Source organism: Scyliorhinus canicula, chromosome 19 (genome assembly GCF_902713615.1).
Source record: "Scyliorhinus canicula chromosome 19, sScyCan1.1, whole genome shotgun sequence".
Classification (NCBI taxonomy): domain Eukaryota; kingdom Metazoa; phylum Chordata; class Chondrichthyes; order Carcharhiniformes; family Scyliorhinidae; genus Scyliorhinus; species Scyliorhinus canicula.
Genome location: NC_052164.1, coordinates 88,603,565 through 88,625,343, shown reverse-complemented (window position 1 = coordinate 88,625,343; position 21,779 = coordinate 88,603,565). Strand labels below are relative to the sequence as shown.

At 44.4% G+C, this 21,779-nt stretch overlaps 1 protein-coding gene across 1 annotated transcript in view; it reads left to right on the top strand.

Annotated features, from left to right (window-relative positions):
- Window positions 1-20,350, top strand: part of LOC119953904 — a 125,715-nt gene extending 105,365 nt beyond the window's left edge. The window contains exons 35-41 of the mRNA XM_038778563.1: window positions 6,648-6,704; window positions 6,884-6,980; window positions 8,261-8,364; window positions 15,545-15,632; window positions 16,488-17,269; window positions 18,595-18,721; window positions 19,844-20,350. Coding sequence (XP_038634491.1) covers window positions 6,648-6,704; window positions 6,884-6,980; window positions 8,261-8,364; window positions 15,545-15,632; window positions 16,488-17,269; window positions 18,595-18,721; window positions 19,844-20,056 — 1,468 coding nt within the window. The 3' untranslated portion in view covers window positions 20,057-20,350. The remainder of the gene's footprint in view (window positions 1-6,647; window positions 6,705-6,883; window positions 6,981-8,260; window positions 8,365-15,544; window positions 15,633-16,487; window positions 17,270-18,594; window positions 18,722-19,843) is intronic.
- Window positions 20,351-21,779: the final 1,429 nt, after the last annotated feature.

Sequence of the window (21,779 nt, the reverse complement as noted above, 5' to 3'; positions counted from 1 at the left end):
AGTGGGAGTGTGTTCCATCTTTGCAGGTCCTTTTTTACTTCCTCTGTCAGACTGGTGAGGTTCCATGTGTGGATCCCTTTCCAGTCATGGGCTATTTGGACCCTCAGATAGCGGAATTTGTGTCGGGCTTGTTTGAACGGCAGTCCCATTAGTGCTGCCCCCCTACTTGTGGGTGTACCGGGAAAATCTCGCTTTTGCTCATGTTGAGTTTGTAGCCCGAGAAGGCGGCAAACTCTTTCAGGAGCGTGATGATTCCATCCATGCTGCTTTGTGGGTCCGAAATGTAGAGGAGCAGATCATCTGCATAGAGTGAGACTCTGCTCTCTGCCGCCCCTTTAGATCCCCCTCCAGCTTTTTCCTGCTCTGAGCGTAATTGCTAATGGTTCGATCACTAGAGCAACAGCAGCGGGGACAGTGGGCATCCTTGTCTGGTGCCCCTGAGCAGCTGGAAGTATCGGGAGTTAGTGTTGTTGGTCCGTACGCTCGCCATGGGAGCGTTGTATAGGAGTTTTACCCAGGAGGTGAACCCTCTTCTAAGCCCGAACCGCTCCAGTACCTCTGAGGTATTTCCATTCGGCCGTGTCGAAGGCCTTTTCTGCGTTTAGGGAGACGATCACCTCTGTTACTCTCTCCCCGGACGGGGTCATTATCACGTTCAGCAGGCGCCTGATGTTCGAGGTAAACTGTCTACCTTTGACAAAACCCGCCTGGTCCTCTGCGACCATCTCTGGTACACAGTCTTCTAGCCTTTTGGCTAGGTTTTGGCCAGTATTTTAGCATCTGCGTTCAGCAGATTCCGTTGGGCCTTTATCTTTCTTGGGTGTCAGCACGATTGAGGCCTGTGCTAGTGTGGGTGGCAGTGTGCCGCTAGCTAGCGAGTCTGTGAACATCTGCAGGTGCGGGGTCAGCGCTGTCGCAAACTTTTTGTAGAAGTCTGCCGGGAACTCACCTGGTCCTGGCGCCTTCCCCACCTGCATGGAGCTAATGCTGTCCATGATCTCTCTCAGTGCTAGTGGTGCTTCCAGGCCCCATTTTCTGCCCTCCCCCACGACTGGTATGTTCAGTCCATCAAGGAACCGTTTCATCCCAGACTCCCCCATTGGCGGCTCTGAGGTGAACAGCCCTTGGTAAAAGGTTTTGTTGATCTTTTCTGGTTCTGTTTCTAATGTGCCTCTGGTATCCCTGATTTGTGCAATTTCTCTGGTGGATGCTTGCTTTCTCAGCTGGTATGCCAACAGGCAGCTGGCTTTGTCTCTGTGTTCGTGTAGGGTGTCACGTACCTGGCGGAGTTGGTGCACTGCTTTCCTGGTGGAGAGCAAATCAAAGTTCCTTTGTAGCTCTTTCCTCTCCACCAGGAGCACTACGGTCGGGGCCTCGGAGTATTTACGGTCTACCTCCAGTATGGAATCGACCAGTTGCTGCCTAGCCGCCCTTTCTTCCCTATCTCTTGACGCTTTGAAAGTGATGATTTCCCCTCTTAGTACGGCCTTTAGCGCTTCCCAGAATGTGGAGGATGAGACCTCCCCGTTCTGGTTGTTCTCCGTGTACTCTGCTATGGCCTGCGATATCTTTTTGTTGAACGTCTTGTCAGCTAGTTGGGCACTGGCCAACCTCCATGTGGGACATTGGGCCCTGCCCGTCTCCAGCCTCACATCCATGTAGTGTGGAGCGTGGTCGGATATCACAATTGCGGAGTATTCCACTTTTTCTATGCCCGGAAGCACCATTTTCCCCACCACAAAGAAGTCATTTCTGGTGTATACGTTGTGCACTGGGGAGACCAAGGAGAACTCCTTCTCCCTTGGGTTGGTGAACCTCCAGGGTCCACCACTTCCATCTGTTCCATGAAGTGACCGAGTTTCCTTGCCGTGCTTGAGGTTTTCCCCGTTTTGGGGCTTGATTTGTCAGTCGTTGGATCCTGTCGATGCGCCGCTATGTCAAGGATTTCTGCATGGTCATTTTGATGAAGCTCCTGTCGTCCCAGTTGCGCTCGTACACGTTAACTAGTACTACCGGTAACCCCCCCCCAGGGCCCCGCTGACCATGACGTACTGTCCGTAATTGGTTTTGTCGCCCTAAACATTGTCCTCTTGCTGATCAATATTGCCACCCCCCTGGCCCTCATCCCGTAGCAGGAATGGTAGGTTTGTCCACCCAACCCTTTCTTATTGAGTGGCATGGACTAGTTTGGGCTGAATGGACTGTTTCCCTGCCATATACCCTAAGTAATAGGGGCGATGGTGGCACAATATTAATGTCACTGGGCTAGTAATCCAGAGACCCAGGGTAATGCTCCGTGGATCAGAGTTCTAATCCCACCATGGCAGATGGTGAAATTTGAATTCAATAAAAATTTGAAATAATTTTTGATTGCTGTAAAAATCCATTTGGTTCAATAATGCCCTTTAAGAAAAGAAATCTGTGTCTCCAGAAATCTGTGACTCTCGCAGTGCGGTTGACTATCGAGGGCAGTTAGAGATGGCTCAGCCAGCGACACCCACATCCCATGAATGTTTTTTTTTTAAAGTAGTTTTGTTTGGAGTCAACTGAGCGGCTTCAGAAACCTAGACTTATCAGGTTTTTCAAGCCATTGATATTTTAGTAAAACCTCTTCAGACTTCTATTGGTCTTCTGTTCATTTGCGTTAATTATTGGGAGGTTTTTTGCCCGGCGTTGAATTGGTTAACCTACCACCTCTGATCTTAAATGGAAATTATATACTTTAGATTTGACCGTTGGATATGGGCTTTAAAAATAGAAACAATATATGAAGACCTTAGAGAGGTGATTCTTTTCGAAGAATTAAAAGATTCACTTCCTTCGCTTATTAGGATACATGTTGAGGAAGAAAAAGTTAAAACTGCTTGATGGGCAGTAGAGCTAGCTGATAATTTTCTTTTTTTTCTTTTTCAATTTAGAGTACCCAGTTAATTTTTTCCAATTAAGGGGCAATTTAGCATGGCCAATCCTGCACACATTTGGGATGTGGGGGCGAAACCCACGCAAACACGGGGCGATAGTGCAAACTCCACATAGACAGTGACCCAGAGCCGGGATCGAACCTGGAACCTCGGCGCCGTGAGGCAGCAGTGCTACCCACTGTGCCACCGTGCTGCTCTCCATCATCCTTTTAAACCAAAGGAGGATAGAAAGTGGGAAGGAGAAAAAACAATTCATAGAGAAAGAGATGGAACAGTTTGGAATTGTCAAGAAATTTCTCCAAAAAGGAAGGTGCTGAGGGTGGAAGCGACATTCAGAGGCCGAAGTGTTTCCATTGTAACAAAGTGGGACATATTTGGGAAGTTTTTTGGAAGACCATTTGCAGTAGTAGGAATGGAAGCATCTGAAATTAAATGGCTAACACTGGTGCCGATTGGCTATGATTAATGTACAGGATTATGGGAATAGGCCAGGGGAGTAGGCCTAGATACGGTGCTCCTTTGGAGGGTCGGTGCAGACTGGATGGACCAAATAGCCTCATTGTGCATTGTAGGGATTCTATGAAAGAGGAGTTTGCGAATGGGAAAAGAGAACTAATGAGAACAATTGAGAATCAGTCAGGAAAAGTGGAGCATTTGACTGAGGATTTGAACTGCCTGTAGGATAAACTTGAAAAACAAAGTATTTATGAAGTATTGTGGAAAATGCCTTGAACGAGAAAAAGAGGTTCTGGTAAACGAGAATAATTGGTTGAATGCAGAATGAAATAACAAAACTAACAAACTGTTCGAAGTTCTCATGAGAAGAACAATGAGATTTGTGACCTTCAAAGCAAAATGGAGGAAATGAAGAAGATGGATGGTATGAAGTGTTCCAATTCAAAAGTTGTTCCTGTGAATAAAAACGTATTTTTTTTTTTAATTTAATAAACATTTGATTGAGGTATTTTTGGTATGGTAACAACAACAAAATAAACAATGTACATGAAACTATAAACATAGTGCAAAGTACTTTCCTTACAGGTTCCACCTTTATTAACCCCCCTCCTCTTTCCCCCCCCCCCCCCCCCCCCCACCCACTTCTGACGCGAAGAAGTCATAGAATACATTTTCATAGAATTTAGAGTGCAGAAGGAGGCCAATCGGCCCATCGAGTCGAGTCTGCATGGCTCTTGGAACGAGCACCCTACCCAAGCCCACACATCCACCCTATCCCAATTACCCAGTAACCCCACGCAACACAAAGGTCAAATTTGGACACTAAGGACAATTTAGCATGGCCAATCTGCCTAACCCACACATCTTTGGACTGTGGGAGGAAACCGGAGCACCCAGAGGAAACCCACGCACATACGGGGAGAATGTGCAGACTCCGCACAGACAGTTACCCAAGCCGGAATCGAACCTGGGATCCTGGAGCTGTGAAGCAATTGTGCTAACCACAATGCTACCGTCGACAAACGGTTGCCATCTCCGGGCGAATCCTAACAGTGACCCCCTCAGGCGAACTTAATTTTCTCCAAACAGAGAAAACTAGCCATGTCCGATAGCCAGGTCTCTGTCTTCGGGGGCTTTGAGTCCCTCCAAGCTAATAGTATCTGTCTCCGGGCTACCAGGGAAGCAAAGGCTAGAACGTCTGCCTCTTTCTCCTGGATTCCCAGGTCTTCCGACACCCCAAATATCGCCACCTCTGGACTCAGTGCCACCCTGGTTTTTAACACAGTGGACATGACAACTACAAATCCCTGCCAAAATCCCCTAAGCTTCAGACATGCCTAGAACATGTGAACATGGTTCGCTGGTCCTCCCGCACATTTTGCATACCTGTCACCTATCCCAAATATCTGCTCATCTGGGCCACTGTCATGTGAGCCCGATGAACGACCTTGAATTGTATCATGCTGAGCCTGGCACATGTAGCGGACGCGTTGGCTCTACTCAATGCGTCCGCCCATAGACCATCCTCTATCTCTCCTCCCAGCTCCTCCTTGCGCTTCAGCTCCTCGGTCTGCGTCTCCTCTGACCCCATAAGTTCCTTGCAAATGTCAGAGAAGCTCCCTTCTCCTACCCACGCTCTGGAAACTACCCTGTTCTGAATGCCCCTTAGCGATAGGAGCGGGAAGGTTAACACCTGTTTATGTAGGAAGTCCCGCACCTGCAGATACCTGAATTTGTTTCCCCTCGCCAACCCAAACTTCTCCTCCAGCGCCCTCATACTCGGAAAGCTCCCCTCTATTAACATATCCCCAATCCTCTCAGTCCCTGCTATCCGCCACATCCGGACCCCCCCAATCCATACTTCCCTGGGCAAACCGGTGATTATTACAAATGTGGACCAGACCGATGCTCCCTCTGCTCCCACATGTCTCCTCCATTGCACTCTGACTCTCAGGGCTGCCACCACCACGGAGTACCATGCCGGCGGGAACGGCAGATGCGCAGTTACCAACGTCCCCAGACTGGTGCCCTTGCATGAAGCCGCCTCCATATGCTCCCATGCCGACCCCTTCCCCACCACCCACTTCCTGATCATGGCTATATTCACCGCCCAGTAATAGTTACTAAAATTTGGCAGCAGCAGCCCTCCCGCTCCCCGACTCCGCTCAAGCATTACCTTCCTGATCAGTAAGGTCACAGAGTTGAAAAGGAATTGGATCATAAGAGGCCAAAAAGATTTCTGTAGTAGTACTAAGGTTTGCGATCAATTACTTTGAAATCTTTTAGGTTAGGTGGGGTTGCGGGGTTGGAGTGGGGGGGGGGCCTAGTTAGTGTGCTCTTTCGGAGGGTCAGTGCAGACTCGATGGGCCGAATGGTCTTCTCCACTATAGGGATTCTATGAAATTACTGAAGTTTGGGAGACGTTATTTGAAATAATGGTGGAAAACGGTGGCTGAACCTTGGAGTTTGTATGAAACGTGAAAGCGAGAGGGAAGCAGCGGAGGGAAAACATAATTTAAAAGAAGATTTGAAAGTGTGACTTTTGAAAGCAGAATTTGAAATCCCTCGTGGAAGCCAGAGTTCAGTCAGACAAGGTGGCTCACGGTAAGAATCATCTGGGGGAATTTTGAGGAGAAATCCAAACGTTCACTTGAGTTCAGAGAGGTGTGTGTCTTACCACAGTCATTTGGTGTGCTTAAAAGGAACCATCATAGCTTAAGATGTACTTTGTAATCAGTGTTAATCTTAAAATCTGTGTGTAATTGTTAAACGAAGGGGGAGTAGAGGAGTATCATCCAATTTTTTCATGCTTAGTAAATGTTTTTTTTCTTATTAAAATTAATAACGGTCCTGTAACTCTTCCTCTGCGTTTTATGAGTAAAAGTTATGATCTTTTGAGCCAGGGATCCATTCTGGGATCTTACCATCCAGTTATAATAGCAACTTGGAGCGCACCACCTCGTATTTATCTAGGTTCTTTAATGTAACAATATCTTGCAGACACATTATGAAACAAAATCGGATACACAGCTACATAAGGCAACAGATATTGGGTGGGATTTTCCTCCCCCTCTGCAACATGATCTGCAGTGGCTGTGAGCGACGTGCCAGTGGCCGGTGGTGGGATCTTCTGGTCCCGCTCTTGTCAATGGGGTTTCCTATTGAACACAGCCCTTGCCTCATGGTGGAAAGTCCCGCCCATTAGGGAAGATTAACAACAGCTTGATCAAAGAAGTAGAATAAAATCTCACATGTGACTTTTCTTGTTAGGTCCAAAAAAGCTATTCATGAAAACGAAACTGAAGTTCGGAAAATAAAAGAAGAAAGGTATTCTACTGCTACTTGCTGCACTATACTTTAAGCTTTTTAATATTGGCTGTTGAAGTAAAATGCTTAAATATATGTCAATTCTTAGCGCTGTACTCTACATGTCACTGTTAATAATGCATGCAACAAGCAGCCAGTAATTTTGAGGTTATCTTCATCAGAATGATTATTGTTTTCAGGGAAAAATGGAACAGTGAGAGGAAGAAGTTGCAGAACAATTGTCGCAAGATGAAGGAAAATTGCCGAGAGTCAGCAAACAGACTGCTTTCTGTTGAGGTAGATATTGCTGGGAAAGATTATATAAATAATACTACATTGATATTTGTGGAAAACTGACAAAAATGAAATCAGTATTGAGCAAACCGATAATTTGGTTTATTTCCGATCATATAGAATTTATTTACTGCTACTAGTATTCAGCAGATTGAAAGAAAGGTTATGATGTTCGTACTGTTGGTTTGATAAACTGAACTATTTCATTTGGTCAATTAGTTTTTTTCTACGTAAAAAGCTCTGACCTCTCACGTCCAAGCATTGTCTACATCTGCACCCAAGCCTCTCCCACTGAGAAAACAGCACAAAAGTGCTTTCAAGAGTGGGTTGGTAGCAAAAATGGCTGACATACGTATTGAATCTTTGCGTAAGAACATGACTCGCAAATGCAATGGGGCAGATTATCAATCCTGCACTCCATAGCTCACTTCTTGAAATTAAATGAAAATCGCTTATTGTCACGAGTAGACTTCAATGAAGTTACTGTGAAAAGCCCCTAGTCGCCACATTCCGGCGCCTGTCCGGGGAGGCTGGTACGGGAAAGCATGCTGCACAATCAGATTCCAGTGCTATTAACATATGCCAAGTTGTATTATATTTATACGGACACGCAAAATTAAACAACTTACATCCCCTCACTTCTCTGCCCAATAGCAGCTTAGTTGATATCTTTCAGATTTAACACATTGGGAAATTCTTGAGATCTTCAGTACAGATGTAAATTTATGAAACTAGCATTATAAAGTCATATTATAAAAGTGACATTTTTCAACTCTGCTCTCAGTATGTAGTATTTGGTAGTTCAGCAACTTGTCCAGTACATTTAATGTAATTAATATTCCAAGGTACTTTGCTGAAGCATAATTTGACACCCAGCCACATAATGGAGAGATGAGGGCAGATGATAAGTTTGATAACGCCCTAAATTTGAAAGAACTTTTTAAAGGAAGAAAGTGAGGTAGAAAGGCAGAGGTTTAAGGAAATTTCAGAACTTAGGGCCCATGCAACTGGAGGCATGGCCGTGGCGCACTTAAAATGGCAGATGCTTAAAAGGTCAGATTTAGAGGAACACATATCTCTGAGAGCCAGCAGCAATCCTAGGGGGTGGTTCAGTAATGGTCTTACACAAGTTGTAATCTGGATATGTTCATAAGAGTATACACTAATGGCAGAAGAATAATAACATTTCTGTTTGTTGTTACATATCTGGTATATTCTTTAATTAAAGGTAGCAAAATTGCCTTTTCTGTACATATTTTCTATATATTAATTTCCTGCTCCAGACACAAATTCAAGAATGGAAGAACTACACAAGGTTATATTTTCTTAATACCTTACTTGAGGAGGCTGTTGAAAATGTGAACTTTTACACTACAAAGAAGAATCGGTAAGTTCAATACATTTTGTAGTGTATTGGATGTTAAAAAGGCATATGAATCTGTTTGTTGATTCCTGGAACATCGCTCATTTAGTACGATTAATGCTGACTTTGATAAAATGTTGAACCAAAATCTGATGCAACAGAAAGTAGAAGCGGGTTTCGGAAGGTTTTTTGAGATAGATATGAGGTAGAGATGGATAACTTTTTTAAAAGCATTTACAGTGACTGGAAGGATCTCACAACAACAAAAAAACCCAAGTTTTAAGACTTTTACTGTAACAACACTGAATAAGCACTTTATAGGTAACAAACTCTAGACCTCAGAAAGATTTCCCCATTTAACTTTGCAAGCAACTGAAAATCCCCTGCCATTACTTACTTTATATTGTTCCTTAAGGGGACACTTGATTCTCTTGGAACTACTCCAAAGCTGTTTTATGCTCTCGATGGCCTCTTTCCATTCCCAGCCCCACAACTTCTAATCCCAGACCTGACTTTCACAGTGAAGGTTATCCTGGGGATTCCTCCCTCTAGCCAGTGCTAGGCAAATCTTCCAGCCTCCTTTAAATCATTACTAATTAGTATTTTCAATTTGATTGTGAGCTGCCACCCGTCTTCCACTTGGTGACTGTTTTTGAGGTTCAGGGCTATCTTAAGAAAGCTGCAATCCAATAACACAACAGCTTTCCATTGACTTTTCCTTCCTGAAAGCCCATCCCATGGCTTCCAGATAGAAATGCTAATTAGCTGCCCTCCAGATCCCCAACTCCATTTTATCTTGGAATTGAATAGATAATTTGTAATACCACCATTCATAAAACCTGATATTCCTAAGATCTTCCTGTAAGACCTGGAGACCAACAGTCTACTCATAGTCATCAGAGATGCTCTTGCCAGAGATTACAATTATGAATATATTTCTCTTCGTACCATTAAGTCAACCCAGGCTCCCTTTAATCATCAGCAACCAAAACACTCATACTTGTTGTCAGGCAGGATCCAGCAGACCAGATGATGCCCTTAATTCCATCATTAACTTTAAATCAAAAATAACTTCCGGTGGCGGCCATGAAGGAGTAGGTTGCACATTTGGTGGCTCCCGCTCGGGTCGGACCTTTAGACCTTTTCCCCGATTTTTCTTCGGATTTTACTTGAAAAATTGATAGTGGACGCAACTGTAAGGAGGAGCCCAACACCAGTGCATGGATAGGCGGACCAGGAGCGCTCGCAAAGGAAGAAATAGGCAAACAGAGAAGGCCTGGGTTGAAGCTGCAGAGGGAAAAAACATGGCGTACGAGCAGAGTCCTGGCTCGATGACCGAGTTGTCGATGGAGCATTTGATAAAGTTTATCCAAGATGGCTTCGCCAAGCTGAAAAAGGAATGTTTGGACCTGATTAGGGAATCGATTGCTCGGCTGGAACAGAGATTGGATGCTCAAGATCGGGCGATTCAGAAAGTGGAGAAGGCACTGACCGAGCACGAGAAACACCAAACAGCAATGGAGGTAGAGATGGGGATGCTGAGAGACCAGCAGAAAAGGCTCCAGGAGAAGGTGGAGGATTTGGAGAATAGGTCCCGCCGGCAGAACTTGAGGATCGTTGGTCTCCCAGAGGGGTCTGAAGGAGCGGATGCAGGGGCATAAATAGCGGGTATGCTCGAGAAGCTAATGGGGGATGGGAAGTTCACCTGACCCTTGGAGGTGGGCAGGGCGCACAGAGCACAACGGAAGAAGCCGTGTGTAGATGGGAACCCCCCCCCCCAACCCGAGGGCGATGGTGGCGAGATTACACAAGTACCTGGATATGGAGCGTATTTTACGGTGGGCCAGGCAGACACTGAGCTGTAAGTGGGAGAACAGCATCCTGCGCATTTACGAAGACCTGAGCGTGGACATAGCCAGGAGAAGAGCAGGATTCAACCAAGTAAAGTCAACCCTTTTCAAGAAGAAGGTGAGGTCTGGACTGCTGTTTCCGGCACGCCTTAGGGTCACCTATTGGGTCACTTCTATTTTGAGTCACCCGAGGAAGCGATGGACTTTGCCAGAAGGAAAGTGCTGGCAGGCAGCTGAGGTGTTTGAACTTTGCTGCAGTGTTCACGTTAAAAATGTTTTGTTTTTGCACTATATTTGTAATGCTTTCTGTATCGATCCTGGAGCTGCCATGTATTTTTGTAACTTAAAGTTTGCATTTGTACTGGTGGGGGGTGGAGGTGTGAATTTCCGATGTGGGTCTTTTCTTTTCTTTTTTGTTTCTTTCGGTTAACTGGGCTGGGAATGTTTTCTCTCGAATATGTGTGTCCAAGCGGGGGAGCCATGGGCGGGAGCTACCAAGCTAGCTGGGTGGGCTGGCTCACGGAAGCGCAGTGGGAGGTGAGCAGATGCTATGCTTGTTGAAGGGGGCTGTTTTTACTGTGCTGTTATTGGGGGGGGGTGGTGGAATTGCTCTGCTGATGGGGGAGGGACTGTTGCTGGGGGCCAAAAGGGAGGTCGGGGACGGAGGCTGCCTGTGGCGCGACCTGGAGACTGGCCTAAGAAAGGTGATCGCTCTCAGCGGGTGAGGCGGTGGGGGGGGGGGGGGGGAGAGTCAAGTCGAGAAGCCTCCCACCAGGCTGATCCGTGGAATGTTAGAGGGCTAAATGGGCCGGTTAAGAGGGCACGCGTGTTCGCGCTTTTGAAGGGATTGAAAGCGGATGTGGCAATGTTACAGGAGACGCATCTTCGGGTAATCGATCAGACTCGACGAAGGAAGGGATGGGTCGGGCAGGTATTTCATTCGGGGCTGGACTCCAGAACAGGGCTTTACTGACGGGGGTAGTGAACACTGAGTACTCAGCGATCACAGTCTCGGATCATGCCCCACACTGGGTGGACCTACAGGTGAGCAAGGAGTGTGGCCAGCGCCCGTATTGGAGATTGGATGTCGGACTGTTAGCGGATGAGGGGGTGTGCAGGCAGTGAGGGAATGCATCCAGAACTATCTGGAAGTTAATGACATGGGGGAAGTCTCGGCAGCAATTGTTTGGGTGGCGCTGAAGGTGGTGGTCGGAGGGGAGCTGATTTCAATATGGGTCCACAGGGAGAAGGTAGATAGAACAGAGACGGAAATACTTCAGGTTGATAGGAGATATGCGGAGACCCCAGAGGCAGGGCTTTTAAGGGAACGATGGCAGCTACAGGCGGAGTTTGGCTTGCTAACTACAGGGAAGGCGGTGGAGCAGCTGAGGAAGGCGAAGAGGCGATATATGAGTGTCATGTGAGAGTACCTTTAAGAAATGGGTGTTTAAGAAATGTACCTTTTAAGAAATGGGTGTTTATCAGTGATGTCAGAGTGTGGGTGATGCTCGGCTGTCTGTCAGCTTTTTAGTTTCGCTTTAGGCTGTTTGCTGAGGGTGTGTTTTGGTTTCTTTTTCAGAGCTGGATAGCTGCAGTCACAGCCAGAAGGGGTATGTGCTTCCCATACCACAATCTATTAAAAGTTGTGGGTCAGGTGAACTCCTTGATACACTTTGGGGTTCTCTAAACCCTGGCCCATAACATGTATATGGACAGAAGGCCAGCAGAACGCTTGCGCAGCAGCTCAGAAAGAGGGAGGCAGCCAGGGAGATTGGGAAAGTGAAGGACAGAGGCGGAAACTTGGTCGGAGATTCAGCAGGGGTAAACAGGGCCTTCGAGTTTTATAGCAGGCTGCATGAGTCGGAACCCACAGCTGGGCTGGAAGGGATGAGGCAATTCTTAGGGGGGCTGAGGTTCCTGAAGGTGAAAGAAGGGCTGGGGGCCCCGATTGGGATTGAAGAAATAGCAGAAGGGCTAAAGGCCATGCAGTTAGGTAAAGCCCCGGGGCTGGATGGGTACCCAGTGAAGTTTTATAAAAAAAAGTTCTTGGGGGTGCTGGGGTTGCTGCTTATGAGGACGTTTAATGAGGCAAGGGAGCGAGGGATGCTTCCCCTGACGATGTCACAGGCCACGATCTTACTTGATTTTGAAGCGGGGGAAGGACCCGGAGCTATGCGGGGTCTACAGACCGATCTCCTTATTAAATGTTGACTCCAAACTGTTGGCCAAAATCTTGTCCTCAAGGATCGAAGACTGCATTCCGGATGTGATTGGGGAGGACCAGACGGGATTTGTTAAGGGCAGGCAGTTGGCAGCCAACGTTAGAAGACTGTTAAATGTGATTATGATGCTCGCAGAGGGTAGGGACGTTGAGGTAGTAGTCGCAATGGACGCAGAGAAGGCCTTTGATCGGGTTGAATGGACCTATCTGTGGGAGGTGCTGGGGCGGTTTGGGTTTGGACGAGGCTTCATCGACTGGGTTACACTGCTGTATCAGGCGCCTGTGGCAAGTGTACAGACAAACAGGTTGACATCGGGCTATTTTAGGTTACACCGGGGGACGAGGCAGGGGTGCCCCCTCTCCCCATTGCTGTTTGCGCTGGCCATAGAGCCGCTGACAATTGCACTGAGAGTCTCAAGGGGCTGGTTCAGGGAGGGGTGAAACACAGAGTCTTGCTATACACAGATGACCTGCTCCTATATGTTTCTGACCCACTAGAGGGGATGGGAGAAATTATATGGATTCTGGGGGAATTTGGCCGGTTTTCGGGTTATAAATTGAACATGAGCAAAAGTGAGATGTTAGCAATCCAGGCAAGAGGGCAGGAGAGGCGACTGGGGGAGTTGCCCTTTCAGAGTGGTTGGGGGATGCTTCGGTATCTAGCCATCCAGGTGGCACAGGAACGTGAACGGCTACATAAGCTAAATTTGACCCGACTGGTGGACCAAATGAAGGAAGATTTCCGAAGTTGGGACATGCCCCCACTGTCACTGGCTGGGAGGGTAAAAACAGTGAAAATTACGGTCCCCCCGAGATTCCTGTTGTTTTTCAGTGTCTCCCCATCTTTATTTCACAGGTAAACAAGGTGGTCTCTGGCTTTGTATGGGCGGACTCCACCAGCCCTGTGGCGGTGGCCCTGAGAGTCTGGGGGCAATGGAGGAAACGTGGGAGCAGAGGGAGCATTGGGAGATCTGTTCACAGAGGGGAGCTTTCCCAGCCTGAGGGAGTTGGAAGAGAAATTTGAATTGACGGGAGGGAATGAGTTTAGGTACCTGCAGGCGCGGGACTTCCCGCTCCTACCACCAAGAGGGATACAGGACTGGGTTGTTTCCAGAGTATGGGTGGGAGAGGGGAGGGTTTCGGACATCTATGAAGAACTCATTGGGTCAGAGGAAACGCAGACCAAGGAGCTGAAACACAAATGGAAGAGGGGTTAGGAGGAGAGATAGAGAAGACAGGTATGCAGGAGGAGCAGCAAACCATATCCAAATGTTCTGGGCATGCCCGAAGCTTGGGGGATTCTGGCAGGGGTTTGCGGATGTCATGTCCAAGGTGTTAAAACAAGGATGGCACCGAGTCCAGAGGTGCGATTTTCAGAGTGTCAGTGGATCCGGGTATCCAGGAGGAGAAAGAGGCAGATGTTCTGGCCTTTGCCAACCTGGTAGCCCGGAGACGGATATTATTAGCTTGGAGGGACTCACAGCCCCCGAAGTCAGAGACCTGGCTCACTGACTTGGCTAGCTTTCTTGAGAAAATCAGGTTCACCCTGAGAGGGTCAATGTCAGGGTTCGGCCGGAGGTGGCAGCCGTTCGTCGACTTCTTTAGAGAAAATTAACCGTCAGCGTCAGCAGAGAAGAATTCTTTAATTCTTTTGCAGATATAAAATTGCTTAAATGTGAAAATTGAGAAAAGTGCATTTAAGTGCCATTCAAGTCTGTTCTTGCCACAAGTCATATACAGTTTGTCCATACGTGGGTTCCACCCAACTTACTTCATTGTTTAAAGGAAATTTTTCTCTTTTATGCTTGTTCATTTCCTGTGGTCAGCAATTAAGAATGAGGTTGAGACGAATGTCTCTTAAAAATAGAACACAGGAAAAACCCTTCACCAAAATAAGAGTGCAGTGACGTGCGTTTCTGAAAAGGGCAGCGTATCCCACCCCCACTGAGTTGACAACAATTTTTTTTAAAATTAGAGTATCCAATTTTTTTTTCCAATTAAGTGGCAATTCAGTGTCGCCAATCCACCTCCCCTGCACATCCCCGAATAGGCGCCGGAATGTGGCGACTAGGGTCTTTCCACAGTAACTTAATTTGAAGCCGACTTGTGACAATAAGCGATTTTCATTTTCATCTTTGGGTTGTGGGGGTGAGACCCATGCAAACACGGGGAGAATGTGCAAACTCCACACGGACAGTGACCCAGGGCCGTGATCGAACCTGGTCCCTGGTGCTCTGAGACTGCAGTGCTAACCACTGCACCATCGTGCCACCCCTGACAACAATTCTTAACTGCATGTAACTTAAACATCTAAAGTAGGAATTAAATAAAGATATTTCCACTGTGCTGTCTTTTTGTGATTTGTTACTGAACTTTTATAAAATAAAATAAAACAAAATGTGGCTTCAGCAAATTTTTGAAATGGCTGTGTATGCAGGGCAACTAATCGACAGATTTCTGCCTTCTCAGCTTATATTTGTATTTCAATGTACTTGTCGGGAATAGTTACCTGACTGATATTGTTATTATTGTTAATTTGAGCATTTTCTGCTTTTGTGTTTTCAGTTTAAAAGTGATATTTTCTATTGCTCCAATCAGGCAATCTTTGGATCATAAAATACATTTCATTGCTGCAGCAGCAATATTGAAAACTCAAGTTCAAATACTGCAATTTATACATAGGGCACATTAAATTTTCTGCAGCCGTGGTAATTGAAAATAATGCTTTTAAAGAAAAATGTATTTTAAAATTACTATTTAAAGCACTGTAAATTAGTGATTCTTAAGACAATTAAAGTCGCTGCCAAATTGCACATTAACCATCCCATTGTAAGAACACTTGAGGTTTAAAAGAAAGCAGTACGGCCAAATTGCCTTCTCCTGTGCTGTAACCATTCTGTGATTCTATGGTACATGGCATTGCCATCATGGTCCTCAAGGATTTGACTGTTCTAAACTTGTTGCAAACTATTTGCATAGCGATTTGTAATCCAAGTTATCTCACTAAGAGTTGCCCTGTGCTTACTGGTTGCAAAAATAATATTACTTCCCACATTTAAAATGAGAAATTGAGACCACTGTAACAGTTCAAAAGTAAATTGCTATCCTTTCATATGTTTCTGATTATTTGAAGGAACGTTGGTTCTCCGGATATCATTGCTACTTGTGACATGTGGGAAAAAAGAGTGAAAGGAATTCAAGAACAAATGACTCTGGTCAATGTAAGTTTTTTAAAATTATTTAATTAACTTCAACTTTCTTAGCATTGCCACAACAATGGAAAATTGTGTGCTTTCTTCATTTTGTATTCAAAGTTAATTTCCAGGTGAGAACAGCATTACAGATCATAGAATCCCTACAGTGCAGAAGGAGGCCATTCAGCCCATCGAGTCTGCAGCGAACCTTCGAAAGAGAATTCTACCTAGGCCCACTCCCCCTGCCCTATCCCCATGACCCCTTAACCCCACCTAACCATTGGACACTAAAGGGCAATTTTTGTATGGCCAATCCACTAAACTGCACATTTGTATGTGTGTGTGTTTTGGCTGGTACTTCAGATAACTTTCTCTCTAAGCCTTTCCATCTTTTCCACCTCTCTCCTCACCTTCCTGTCAACTACATTTCTCCCTCATTCAGTATTTTGTACCACCCCGCCCCCAACCAAATCCCTATCCCAGCCATGATTACACTTCTGCCTTTCTATTTACCTGCTGCAATCCCCCTTAAATGGGACCACAGCTACCATATGTTCTACTCTTCGTATTCTCCAAAAAAGGTCTCCATTGAGGTTTACACCATTTCTTCTTCCTTGGAAGCACCAGCCTCCACTGACCTCAACCGTTGGTAAGCTTCATGCTGAGCACCCCTGCTAACTGGAAGATAACTTTGTCATCCATCTATTCCCCCCACGCACCACCAGGACTTTCCTCAACCAGTCAATCACCACTCCTTGTCCATCTTTAGCTAACAGTGAATCATGTACCCCTCCATATATGTGTGGAATAAAAACATACCAAAATATAAATGTAGCATGCTGTATGTTATGGGAGTTTACTAAAAATTGATTTTTGTTATAGGCTGTCTCGAGGCCCCAGGGTACGGGAATTTATAATAACGGTAAACTTTCGACGAGTTCTTGTAATTTGAAGCCGTCCCAGTACAAATTTGAACATCAAAAGTATTCTGCAAATCAACAAAGACTTTCACCATCGTCTGCAACAATTGAAACGGGTCAGAATGTTGCATTTGCTGGAAGCGCTGATTCTACGAAAGCTGCCTGGTTTTCACCAGGAACCAGGAATATAGGACTTGATGCAAAATCAGCGATGAGAACAGAGAACGGCGTCTACATGTCAGCTGCTTGGCCACCCAGTTACTCAACACAACCAACTATGCAGCCTAATTCAGCAATTGATCAGTTTGATCGCAACCAATCTGATCTTGAGTTAGAGTTTAGATTGTTGCCTGGTAAAAAAAGGTCATGTCCTCTTCAACTTTGCGGTGAGGGTTTGGAAATCCCAGATGTCTCCTCTGAAGAAAAATCATTAATAATCCCAGATGTTTCTCTCGCTGCGTTACGAACTTCACATGTTTCGAAGAATTGTCAAAATCACTTATTTGTGCCTTCAGGTTCAGCGACCAAATCCTTTAACAGCCCCTTCAATCATTTACAGTCTGCACGTACAATTGCCAAGATCAATAAGGACTTCCAGGCTTTACAGACCCAAAGGCTACTTGGTGGGACATCCACTGCTAACAGTTCACGAATTGATGGTGGGTTATCTGTACTTGCAGAGCCAAGATCATCCTATCATGCAGTAATGGAACAACTTTTCTTCAAATTTCCTACAACAAGCACGTAAGCCCTTATTTATTTTAGCGTTTGGAGGAAAAATATTTACCTCCTATTGAATGATGATCGTCGCCATCTGATACAGATCCCAAACTTTACTGCTGTTTGAATCCTGCATCTTTTGAAACCATTGGGAATGCCACCAGAAAATCTTTGGTGTAACCTGTTGAAGTGCTGATGAGCAACAAGATAAATGTAATAAAACACAGGCTCACACCCAAATTATACACAGGAGTTCATATCTTCAAACTAAGCTTGACGTCTTCCTAGTAGCTAGCTTGTGAAGGCGTCAAATTTCATTTAAGGTGCCTGTCATATACAGAATGGCATGATCTGGAAATGCAGACAATAGTAAAAACTTATTCCTAATGCAAGGATACCATTTAAGGTGGCTCGTATATCTTGTTTGAATACCAGCAACTTCACTAGTTGGAGTCTTGTATTTCAAATTTAAAAAAAATAAGTTAGTGCTTGAAGAGAAAAAGTGATTTTTAAAAAAAATCACTGTTTAGTCTCCTTTCCTCTCAAGCATGTGAATGCTACAGTTAGCTTTGACCAAAAAGTGGGGGTCATAATGGAAACTGTAGAAATTCAGTGAGTACACAATTGGTTTACAGCTTTTTATTCAATAATTTGAGTGACATAAAGGGCGCGATTTAACAAAAAGGAGTCCCATTTTGGCAGCATATAGTCGGGTTTTTCTCAGCACCTGCCGCGTCGAGAATAACCCCGCTATAAAACGAGACTCTTTATTTTTTTTCAGGCCTCACTCCAGAATGCACGACAGTGCGGGAAGAGAAAGAGATTGGGGCGCCATCTGTAAATGCCGCCCCGATCTCTCAACCCCCCCCCAACAGACACCAGACCGTGGCCACAGGACCTCTACCCACGCCCACTATTACAACTTACCCCTTCCGGGATCTTCAAGCCCCCCCCTCCCTACCCCGGGCTTGATCCCTGGCATAGGCAGCCTGGCACCCAGGCACCTTGGCAGTGCAGGTGTGGCACTGTCAAGGTGCCAGGCCTGCAGTACCAAGTGGCAGGGTGGCAGTACGAGTGCCAGGGTACCACACTGACCAGGCCCGACCACCTGGGGGCCCTCGATGGCCTGGGAGAGAATCCCCCCCCCCAAATTAACAATAAATATGTTAATCTCACCCAGCAAGGGCGAGATCCAGATCATGACTTCTTGCTAGATTTCGTTAGATCTCGTGAGGTCTGCCAAGCATCGCATTTCTCACCAAGTCGGGCGTGTAGAGACTGTTTGATCACACCCTTAATCTTGCAAGACCAGTAACTGATTAGTTTTGTCACTTGGTTTTATTTTACAGAGATGTATTTCATTTACTTATTAATAAAGTGAAAGAGGAAAATGGTGGTACTCTGTCAGGCTTATCTGTCATTGACCTGGTCAGACATGTCTCTCGCCATGTTGTCCAGGGCACCAATCTAGAAATGGTAAGTACAATTTACCTCTGCCTTGATTGTCGTGTTCCTAATCACATCCCAACATTACCTTTGTATTACAGTGTCACCACCACATTGCATAATAGCACAAGCTGTACCAGATACTACCAATAAAATAATAACCACCAGTCATGAAGAAAAACTCCACAATATTGTATTTATAGTTTTCTTTTCCATTGCTGTTATTGAATTGCTGCTCCTTCCCTTTTAATGATTGCTGTACTATTCTTGCTCTTTGTTTCATTTTTCAAACTTTTATTGATGTACTTCACAATCAATGACTATTTTTCCTTACCTTTTTTCCATTACTACAAAACAGATAGCATTTTTCACATAGAACAGAAACAATATCAAAATCAATATTTATGTTAATAAGGTGCCTGGTCGATGAATGGATTTGATCAATTGTGAATGTATTTTGAAGTTGGGTCCACTCATTGTTTACATGACATTTAGCATTTGGGTTAATGTGTGTCATAAAGTTTTCACATTTTCTGAGATTCAATGTTAAAATATTATTGACCCAATAATTTTGAAGGTATTAAAATGCATGGAATCTAAAGATGAAAGAAACTCACATCAGATTCTTGTGTAAAAATATGTCAAAGAATAAATAAATAACTGGTAGATTCCCTTTTATAGAGATTAGTCTGCCATTCCATATATTACATGACCTAACTTGAATTTTTATCACTGTAGCTTAAAACCTCCAGATGTTTTTGTCAACTCAAACATTGCAGCTGTACAGCTTCCTGTCAGGTTATTTTTTAAAAATACATGATTATTATACATCAGGGTTGAAGCAGAACTCATTAATAGGCAGAGTGTAGTAATCTAAAATTTTCATCGCTTTACAGAAATAATGAATTTATTACAGCAACAGTCAAATTTTGTCTCCTGTTATGTTCTAGACTTGCATATTATGTAGCTAAACATTCATGTAACACTTGATTCAAAGTTATCTTCAATTTGACCTGGAACAAATCAAAAATGGTAGCTAACATGAATATTACAAGTAAGCCGTATAAAATGTTTTCTTAATTGTAAATCACAAGAACACTTATAAAGTTGTTAGCAAATTTAATTAATTTGTGCATTTTGTCTATCTTTCAGACCTATCCAACTCCTTCAGAACTTTTTCCATTTAGCTCCACAAACTATGAAAACTCTTTCTTGTCCGGCCATGCCACAATGCAGCCTGACCTGCCACCCGCAACACCTGATAGATTCAGTGGCCGTATGTCTGCAAGTGCAGATCCTTTATGTTTTGAATCATTACCGCTTGGAGACTTACTGGAGCTGGAAGGCAGTTTTGATGGCTTGTAGAGTTTGAAGACACGTTACTGTTAAATTGGGGCATAAGAATTTATTGTAGAATTATGTGTTTGCTGCTGGCTAACAAAATTACTATTATTTTGATATTGCCATGCAATTTTAAAAAAAACCCTGCAATGTTTCGACCATATGTGTTCTCCACTATAGATACAGACAATGGCAAAATGATAGATTCAAACTTGTGTCGATCCATTGTAAAACGGTATTGTTTCCTTATGAACTTTAATCACAATGCAAGTGTAACTTCCTTTTTAATAAAATAGTATCTTTATTATATAAAAGGGGCATAATTTTCAAGGAAACTCTTTATTTTGGTGTGATATCCCTTTCTAGTGCACATGCTTTTTCTTTTGCCATTGTAGTCCGTGTTTAGTTGCCTACAAGTATTGGATATTGCACACACTTCCTCTCCGCTTTAGCATTTCTCCTTGAGTCATGACTTTTAAGCCATTCATGTTATGTCAGTATTTAGAATGGCAAAATGCTACATCAGTATTTACCCGTCAAAGCGTATTTGAAGGCCACCAGCCATTAAGTGGCGTAGTACAAAATAAATGATGCTACGTACGAACAGGGGGAAGGTGAGGTTGAGAGGTGAAGTGTCGAGAGAGAATTCTAGAACATGAGGCATAGGCAACTGATGGCAGGCAAACAATTGCCTGCAATTCAGGTACAAGTAAGCCAAGTCCACTCAACATTTTCTTCCCACATGATTTTTAATATTTCCTACAAGCTGTTTTATTTGCTTTTCTGCCTCTCAAAAGTTTTTAAAGCACCACTTTTCCATTCTTGGGCAGAATAAAGTACTAATAATAATCTTTATTACTGTCATAATTAGGCTTACATTAACACTGCAATGAAGTTACTGTGAAATTTCCCTAGTCACCACACTCCGGCACCTGTTCGGGTACACTGAGGGAGAATTCAGAATGTCCAATTTTGCGGGACTTTTGTGGGAGGAAACCGGAGCACCCGGAGGAAACTCGTGCAGACACGGGGAGAATGTGCAAATTCTGCACAAGCAGTGCCCAAGCCGGGAATCAAACCTGGGACCCTGTCGCTGTGAAGCAACAGTGCCAACCACTGTGCTGCAGTGCCACCCAGAGACTGAACAAAGATGCTATTTGTAAAACGCTTGTTAAGTTTGCATTGTTGATTTGGTATTATGAAAGTAGGTGGTATTCCACAGTTGAAAAATGAATTGAAAAGGAACTCTTATCAAAGCTTAGTGCAGTAGTAGTTTGCAATTGGAAGTTCAAGCTCTGCAAGAATCAACAAACTAACTGCTGTCAGAAGCAGCGTTGAATTTGAACTTTTACATGTAATTTTTTTTAATGATTATTTTGAAAGTATTGTCATATTTGGCGTGTAGAAAGCTGCTTGAACCTAACAGCCATAATAGACAGTTATTTCATTTGAATAATTCCATGGTTTTATGTCATGCACTTTGTGAACATGTTATGGAAGCACATAAGGACACTGGCCTGGATTTATGGTCAGTGCTAACCTCAAGCAACTGCCCACAAAAATTTAATGGACCTAGTGCATAGATATCCTTGATTTTAACATTGTTTTAGTTTTTCTGCCATTTATAGACGATCTGTTGATGCTCCACAATAGGGATGGTAGATACCAGACTGATCAGCTAGTCGGGTTGAAGGATTCTCAGAGCAAAGCATGGAATAAAAATACAGAATATAATTCACATTTCAAA